This window comes from Archocentrus centrarchus, chromosome 15 (genome assembly GCF_007364275.1).
Source record: "Archocentrus centrarchus isolate MPI-CPG fArcCen1 chromosome 15, fArcCen1, whole genome shotgun sequence".
NCBI lineage: Eukaryota > Metazoa > Chordata > Actinopteri > Cichliformes > Cichlidae > Archocentrus > Archocentrus centrarchus.
Window position 1 is genome coordinate 8510356 of NC_044360.1, and position 9159 is coordinate 8519514.

General features: G+C 39.7%; 1 protein-coding gene across 7 annotated transcripts; it reads left to right on the top strand.

Moving 5' to 3' along the window:
* The first annotated feature begins 4097 nt into the window (after positions 1–4097).
* LOC115793372 (uncharacterized) lies at positions 4098–8605 on the top strand. 7 transcript variants are annotated; one of them, XM_030748321.1, is made up of 7 exons: positions 4098–4181; positions 4418–4669; positions 5053–5244; positions 5739–5908; positions 6064–6213; positions 7163–7335; positions 7419–8605. In XM_030748321.1, exons 2-7 carry the CDS (start codon positions 4484–4486, stop codon positions 7829–7831), a joined length of 1284 nt encoding a protein of 427 aa, XP_030604181.1. In that variant the 5' UTR covers positions 4098–4181; positions 4418–4483; the 3' UTR covers positions 7832–8605. The 7 variants fall into 7 exon arrangements, with proteins under 7 accessions (XP_030604181.1, XP_030604179.1, XP_030604180.1 ...); XM_030748319.1 differs by having other exon boundaries at positions 4099–4198; XM_030748320.1 differs by having other exon boundaries at positions 4129–4253.
* Positions 8606–9159: the final 554 nt, after the last annotated feature.

The following is a 9159-nucleotide window of genomic DNA, read 5'->3' on the forward strand; positions in this document are numbered from 1 at the left end:
GTGGTTAGTAAATATGTTTATATAATAACAGCGAGGAAGGGTATAACTTTTGATCGATGTAATATTACTTCAGGAGGCAGTGATGATTTCAGCTGAATTAATTAAGCCTAATTTGTATGCAGTTTTTCTCTTGTATGAATATTAAATCCTGTCAAATTTATACAAAGACTTGGGCAGTAAATGTTTAATTTCTAAAGCTTTGGACTGACATTGCAGTTACCAAAGCCACATTAAATGCAAGCATTTACGAGCTGTTTTCAGATGATTCAGTAGTTATTGTGCCCAAAATATCTTGTAAAAAAAGAAGACTACTTTAATCAGGCCAAACTGCTGGATGTATCCATGTAGAAAGGAGACATTAATACCCTTTTCAGCAGCTGTCATTTGCAATAATTAGCCCCGCGGCTGCTAAGTGAACACAACAGCTTCGCAATATGGATGCAGCCTGGCACACCAGTCAAAGCGTGATGTATTGCTGTACATTAAGCTTGTTTTTATTCTCCTCCACAGTCCATAACTGATGGGAGGCAGGGAAAGAGTGAGGAAGATGGAGGAAGGTGGATAAAGGAAGAAAAGGGGCAAATGAAGAAGACGGAAAATGGGAGATGGAAGAGAAAGGGAGAGTGAAAATGTTAAATCGGGGAAAGAAATGGGAAAATGATGCATGTACAAATCACATGTGCTTAGATGTAGCAAAAGCTTTTTGTTAGAGCTCTACAATGCTGAACTTATTAATGAATTCTTGAACGTTTAAAATATAGAGGGAGAAAAAGGGAAAAAGTGTTGTTAAAATTGCACAGCAAAAGTACAGCATTACAGTGATAAATATTTCTGGAGACCCTTAAACAGAAATATAGTCTGGTACTTATATAGCACTTTTCTCCTCAAACTGAGCACTCAAAGCACTTTTTTACTACAATCCTCATTCACACAATCACACACACGCATTCATGCAAGCACTTTTTTTCTGTACCTAAGTACTGTCTAACATTCATGCATACATTCACACTCCAATGGATGCATCAGTGGCAATCTGGGGTTCAGTATCTCGCTCAAGGATACTTCAACACGCAGACTGGAGTAGCCGGGGAATCAATCAACCGACCTCCTTCACTACATCCATGAATCTCGATTCCTTCTGCCTGGCAGCTCCATATTCACCACCCTTTGTCCATTATATCCACTATTCCACCTCTGCACAAGTCCAGACCATCTCAGCCTTGCCTCTCTGACTTTATCTCCAAAATGCTCGACCTGAGCCATCGCTCTGATATACTCATTTCTAATTATGTTCATTCTGGTCACTCCCAATGAAAATCTTCCATTCTGCCACCTCCTGCCTTTTGGTCTGTGTCACCATCTCTAAACCATACATCATAGCAGGTCTCACTACTATTTTTTGGGGCCAAAGTGCATGAATTGGCTCACATGAATGAGCAATAAGAACTCTGCAACATCTGGGCAACTTCATCTGCTGGGTAAGGTCACACGATTGTGGCTGAAACTTTGGAAAAACAAAATGAGTGAAATACAACTTTGCCAAACACGGTAGTGAAGTGTGTAAATGTCAGCTATCATCTGGATGTTAATGAAACAGAGTGAAGCGTAGGCACACAATGATCAATTATGCATCACAGAAGATCATGATCTAAACCACCAAATCCACTCACATGTGAGTGGATTTCCTGACGTGCTGACATAGAAGCTTCATTTTTGCTCTTCACACACACATAATAATATTTAGACACTTGTGCTCACACAGATAGAAATGTCACAGGTTGAATGATCTGTTTCATAATTAAAAAAAGAAATTTGAGTTTCAAGGGGCATTATCTCATAAAATGACACATTCAGCAGTGATGATTAATATTCAGTGCGATTTCAAGAGGGCTGTCATTTAAAAGGCCATACTATTTAGGCACGGTTTTGTGTGTGTGTGTGTGTGTGTGTGTGTGTGTGTGTGTGCGTGCATGTGTGTGTTTAATTAAGGTAGCTGGAGTCCAGCTGTCATGCTCCTCCTACCTTTTATTCCTGTTTCTTTTGCTTTGCTTTCCACATCCTCTTCATTCTCTCTGTTTTCTTTCCTTTTACCTTAACTCTCAGTAGGAAGTGAGATTTTTAAGAAAGACTAAACAAAAAGGCTGAGACCATGAAAATGTCATTACTTATATGTGTCATATATGTATGCATTCTTGCCTGTTTTGAGTGCTGATGTGTGTCTATTTGTGTTGCTAATAAATAATTACCGCTCTCAGTTTTACTGTAAGTGTACCGAGCATCCATGAGGGAGAGAGTAAGATGGAGAGAGAGACACACACACTCTTCCAGTGACAGCCTGTAAACACCGCAACAAACCGTCAGCTAGCAGGAGAAGTGCACAAAGATGGACAGCAGACTTGAGGATGCAGAAAATGTCTTTTTGTTTTGTTTTGTTTTTGTGCCTACTGTGTGTAACTGCAATGTTCTCCACCAATTCCTGAGGGAATCCAGTTTTATTTTTATTCTTCCAGCTGCTGAATGTTCACCCCCCCAAGTTGCTAATTTTGTCTGTTTTCTGTGTTGCGCTGGGCATGTAGTGTAAAGTGGGTTTGTCAAAGAATTTTTGTTAAAAACGCAGCTTTAAACAAAGCTGACGGGAGTGGTGAGACTGAAGCAAAAAATAAAAAATGGAAACAATTAAAGAAGCTAAAAAGCTCCTTAGATCTTATGCAATTCCTCATTTTTTTTTTACTATAAGAGACTCACTTTGCATTACTATTTTTCAAATTTTATCACATATTACATTGCTAACACAAAGAATAATGATTAGAGCAAGTTTAAAGTGTCTTGATAACTTGATTGTTGATATGCTTAGATAGTCACCAAACACTTTATTAAGAACATCTGTACCTCATAAAGCACTCTTTAATATAATGTAGTCCAGTAATGCCCCAGCTCTCAGCAATGACCTCAACAATAAACATAAGAGCAAAATATTAACATTTTGACACTGTCAGCAAAAAAGAAAATGTGTGAAGTGGTATTTAGACTGTAGGAGTCGGTGGAAGGAGACACGAGCAGGTATGTAGTCTCAGCTTTATTCGTAAAGAGTCGGTGGAAGGAGACACGAGCAGGTATGTAGTCTCAGCTTTATTCGTAAAACACACAACAACTAGAACTCCAAAATATAACTCCTCAAAAGGAGGAGTCAAGCCCTTTTTATCCCAGGCCTCTCTCTCCCGCCTTTTCCCGATCTATTCCGGTCTCTCTCTCCGCAATAAGAGCTTGGGGCATTCTGGTGTGAAATGTGCATATATGTGGCCACCACAAGACCATGTTTTCCATAAACACCAGTGTCTCCCACTGTGTTTGTCTTTAATTATTTTTTAAGTTTGACCTTTAATTCTTTCCACTATCTGCTATTTTGTATCACTAAATGACAAAGCTTAATAGAGGCTGGCAGGTGTGGCTACTTGCCACTCCATTTAAAGCCAGCACACAAAATGGCATATGCTGCCTGTGCAAAACAACACAACACGACTGAACACGCACACAAGTGTAAGTTGTTTAAATGATTATGATGTGAACACTGACATGATCTCAGGTCTGCAATACCATGTGGGACATTTAATTTAGCTGTATACACAAAACTTTGACCTGACAGTGCACAAGCCCTTGTCCCACTTAACAAAGAATATTGCTCACACTACATAAAATCCCAAATCCCCTTGTCCCATATTTCATCAAGTAAAAAAGTCAACATCACACCACTACCAAGGCCACCGTTCCATTTAGCTAAATAAAAAAAGACGAAAGCCCTTGGCCTATTTTTTTCAGTGTTTAACACTGCTATAAAGAATAGCTATTACTTTCATTCCCAAGGTCCTCTGGCTTATTTCAGGAGGTCCTTCATATAACTTCACTATGATACATGCAATTTAAGATACAAAATGACTAATCTCAGAGGCCTTGTACCAACTGCTGACAGGCAACAAAAACCTTTTGGGATTGAGAGCGCTCACTACTTTAGTTCTAGGGAGTTGTACTTCCAGGTCTCTGCAGCTAGGGGGCGGTCTCGGTTTACTGCTGAGCTATATTGCGCTGGTGTGTTGTCTTGGTGACAATCTACTGCAGCACAGAGGAAGTAGAGGAGAAGAGAAGAGAAGCAAGAGGCTGACTGCCAAAAAACACAACTCATTGCAGTAAGAGAGAGAGACAGGTGTGACTGAAGTGCTGCCTAATGTTAGTGTGAAACATTAGGGTGATATTTTAGGGTAATCTGCAAATCCTAATGAATTATATAAATCTATTGTTTGTGTCTTAGATTTCGGAGACTGTACAGCTATTCGCAGCATGTGCTAAACTCCCTAATTTCATTGTTTTGTTTTTTGTTTTCCTCTTTCTTTCTTTCTTTTTTTTTTTTTTTGCTCTTCCACAGAAGATGCTGCCATAAAATAGGGATATTTGCTGGTTTGTTACTACACGCGCACAAAAACAAAACATCATGGGACAGCTGTTCTCATCAGAAGAAGAACTTTCTCAAATGAAGGATGCCATTGGTTCGCTCCTGTACGATGCTATGCTGCAAGGTGGTGCAGTACCTGACCTGGGAGTCGTCCACCCTCTCCTCCTAGCCAATCACGATGACAGCTCTGTCTCCCAGGATCGCCTCCAGGAACAACTGCAGCAGGTTAATGAGCTTTAAGAGAAAGGGTGACAGTAAGCTTTATGAAGTTGTGATGCTGTTTACAGAAGCAAAACTTTGAGAAAGCACAGAGAGACAATCAAATAGAATAGATGTGCTTTGTGATAAACTGATCATTTTTAAAGCCCTTCAGTCATAAAGTGCATATGAAAATTATGAGGAGTCGGAGGAAGATGGTTACAAAGACTGTAAAGAGGTTACAAATCAATACAATAGCCTACAAAGACCAATATTATGATGTGAAGATGTTGTTCCCAGTTGTTCAGCTAACATTTTAATTTTATTGACACAGATAATATAAAACTGTGCTGGTTTTCTGTTACCATTCAGCTTTCCATAAAACTTTATGTTCATTTCTCTTCTCCCAGTTGCAGAACGACATTGGGAACAGAGCGCCCACCTACCTGAGGGACCTGATTAGTCGATTGTCAACTTTCTCAGATGAGCCACGCTTGGCGGGCCTGGTGGGATTAGTGGTTACTATGGTTATGGATATGGCATACACGTCAGCAAAACAGTCGAGTGTTAAAGGGAAGTCAGCGGGATCGTCTTCATACCAGGTAAAGCCTTAAAGCCTTACTCCAATCTCACTGTACATTCATAAAGTCATTGCTTGTTTATGGCTGTATATTACAAAAATAATATCTATCATTTCAACATGTCACTAAATCCAAGCATAGAATAAATACTCTTAATCTACTGAAGATGTTTAAAGTCTTAAGCTCTTGGAATCACTTATGGTATCTCAGCCTCCCACCTGTTCCATCTGCCGGATCAAGACACCTGTCAATATTTTTCTGAGACCCTTATGAAAAGAAAAAGTGTGAACTTCACCTGTTCACCTGGATTACATAGTTTGGTTTGTCACAGTACATTTCAGCCAGCTGTGTGCATGATGCTACAAGTACTGTTAAATCCTGATTTTGAGTATAATAAAAATCACTGAAAAAGGCTGCAGGATCTCATGAAGAGACACTGAATGTTTTGTATACTGTCAATCCCCAATTAATTGCTTCCAGAACACTGTGGTATATCTCTGAATTTCCTCCTGCAGCAGAGAGTCTGGGAGCTGCAGGAGGTGATGGAGGAGTACCTGAAGCGCTGTAGGATCAGCTTGAATGATAAAAGCAGGCTGATCCAGGACACTGTCAGACTTGAGGCCCAGCTCAGTCTGATCCTCACCCAGCTGAAGACGTGTCTGCTGGGGGGAGATTGTGACTCGAGGTAAGAGAATAAAGTGGAGTAGAGGATGATATCATAGAGTAAAAAGAATTACTGGGCACATAGAAAAACAAGGAAATACACTACGTAGAACTGTCCAGTCAAATGCAGTAGAACACACAGTGCAGGGTTCATGATTTGTTGTTTTGCTCCTCCAGGTCTCTGAGACACTGGGCCAGCGGCGCATCCTTTCACACACAGATGTTGGTTCACCTGGCTCGCCTTGAGGGCAAGGCTGAGCCCCTGTCTGCAAGGGCAGCACTGCAGCAATACAAAGAAGATGTCACACAGATCATACCTGCTTACAGGTAAAACCATAAATGCAGCCATTTAGCATTCAGCCCGAGAGAGGAATTTTACTGCTTTGGTAGTAACAGCTTTCCAGCCAGCATTGCTGTGTGATGCCTTAGTGTGTTTTTAGATGCTCCGAAACTATGCTTTTGGGTGCAGCGTAGTTAAGAAATTGCATCTGATGACTGTGTCACTTAAACATCTACACTAGGCTGAAAATATTTTCAAAAATTTTCCTTGATTTGTAAATATCAGTTCAACACTTGTTGGGCCATGTGGAATGATGATTAAAAAAGAAAAAAGAAAACAAAACAAGAACATAAATTTACACGAACCATTCAAACTGCCAAGCCATCTGCTTTGTGTTGGAAATGTTTGTGGCTGAATTGGTGGATGAGCTACTATATACAAGCATGTGAAAAAAACAAGATGAAGTCTTTTTGAGGCATTGTTATACAGCAAAGGCACCGCACTTCAGTGGAAGCAGAATCCTAATAAGCACACTGACAGTGGATACTACAGCCTGCTTATCTGCCATGAGACACCCTATTGCTCTAAACATGAGAGCAGAAGCACAAAAACGCTAATCAGCCTGCCAGAAAAATGTAGCGCTAAACTTTCAGCTTACATTTAGACTTTGTGCTTACAGTAATAATAAAAAACCCATCTCAAACCAAAGAGGCAATGCTTGAAACCCTGACATAATATGAGTGAAAAGGGATGAACTATGAAGCAAAAATACAATGCATTGGAAATAGCAACACCTCTGCAATGCTGTGGCAATAAACTGAGATATTTGTACGAGTTAATGTTTATTTTTTTTATTAAGTGCAGTAGTGTTTCATAAGGTGTTGCATCCAGAAATAAAATAATCACTTGTTGCAATGAACTGACTGACGTTTTCTGTTCTTCTTCCACCCCAATTCTTTTTTGCAAACCCATCACTTTCCAATTTCCTCATTTTAGGCGTTATAAGTCAAATACAGTATGTGTCGTAAAATGTCGAGGGAGTCTTCTGGCTGCATCTGACCCCTGTGCTGAGGTGGCAGAGGAAGGCGCCATGACGGGACTCACTGTGACCGACAGAGAGACTGGAAAGAGTGTGACCATCCCTCTGTCTACCATAGAGACTGAGACAGGTAGATTATGTTGGAGTAAGTAGTGAAATTGCTTTTGTCATTTTCAGAGGATATGCATTAACTGAACTAACTTAAATTAACAGGCAGAAGGAGAGTCTCTGGGCTTGATACACCCTCTACAGCAGTGTCCTCCTCAATTAACCTGGATCTGATCACCTCAGATCAGTATACTCAGGCATACTTGGATCATCTTTTCTCTGCTAAAGGACCTGTGGCAGAGCTGGAGAACTACTTTAACAAGGCTAGTGAGAGACTGAAAGTGCTAACAACTGAACTAGGATGTACAAGCAAGGCAGGGTTGGCTAATGAAATCCAAAAAAGTGAAGGAGTGCATCTTAAAGACCAGACTAAAGGAACGGATGAAGTACAAATAGCAGACAGGGGGACGATGGAAAGCAGAAGAAGACAAGGGGAGGAAAGTTTGAAACTCAGTATTGTAGAATCACAGCCAGATCAAAGCCTTAATCACAGTCAGCATGGTGCTACAAGTCCATGAAAGCACAACTCCTATATGACTTGTGGAAGTAAGCATACTTCTGTACTCACGCTTGTTGTTGTGACTGCTTTAGTGCATTCATGCTAACAAGTGAAACCACATTAAGTTCACTACAAAAAAACAAAAAGCTGACCGCTGAACACCTCTCACCCTCACTGGTCATCATCTCGTTTCTGTAGTTGAAGCAGAGAGACCATCAGCCAGTAGGAGGACAGCACTGAAGCTGTGATGCCAAAGCTAGCTAGCATTTTTTATTTATTTATTTATTATAATCAGGCATTGATGTCATATGTGCTGTGGCTGTAGTTTGTGTTGAGTTTATTTATTTATGGTTGCCATCTTCAGTGTAAAGGTATTAATTCGTATGTACGGTCAGGGGTTGGATCAAGTGTAAATGCTCACAAGATGCGGCAGCTGCAGTCAAATGCTGCAGTCGCCATTTCTGATAAGTACACAATAGTACTGGATTTAGAAAGCACTGCACCTGGAAACCAACACAAGTACCTGAACTGAGACAGAGAAGATGTCAGTCCACTAATGAAGATAATCAAAATTCTACTCTCACGGCAACATAAAATAGCCAATTATATATTTTTGATATGTTCTTTTTAATTTATTTAGATAGCTTAAAGCATATTGCTTAAGCAAGATAAAAGTTGTGTAGATTTGTAAGCAGTGCTGTGCACCAAACGCACTCTTGGCTTAACAGTGAACTTTGAGTAATTTTGTTTGTTCCCCCGACGCCTCGATGCCCTCTTTTCTGGATCCCCTTTTCTGTGTGAACAATAATAAATAATTGATTACAAAAAGCTTTGTTTGATTTATTTTTTATTTTTGTTTTTACACGACAGACTTGATTTCATTAAATGCTCTTCACATGTAAGGAAAATATTTTGTTACCTGTTAAGAGAAATACACAACTAAGCTAAATACACATTCCCAGACAGACAATTACAAAATACACTATGCAAAATAACAGAAATAAAGATCGTTATACTATTCAAGTTTTAAGATCAGAATGAAATACAGGAAATAGACACTAATTGCCACATTTTGTAGAGTGTAGGGGAGTGAAGGATCCAAATGCAGAACAGTGCAAGCAGAATTTCAATCAAAGAACAATATTCTGTTATTATTGATCCAGGTGAGATTCAAAATGCCAAACAAAACCGAAACTCCGAAGAACTAGGAAACACAGGAATGAGAGCAGACATCCGAAATAGAACACAAATATGAACCTAAAACTAAAGCTCAGCATACAATGAGAACATGATCAAACTATTAGAAATAACAAAAAGACAAAAACCAGGCAGCACAACAACTAATAC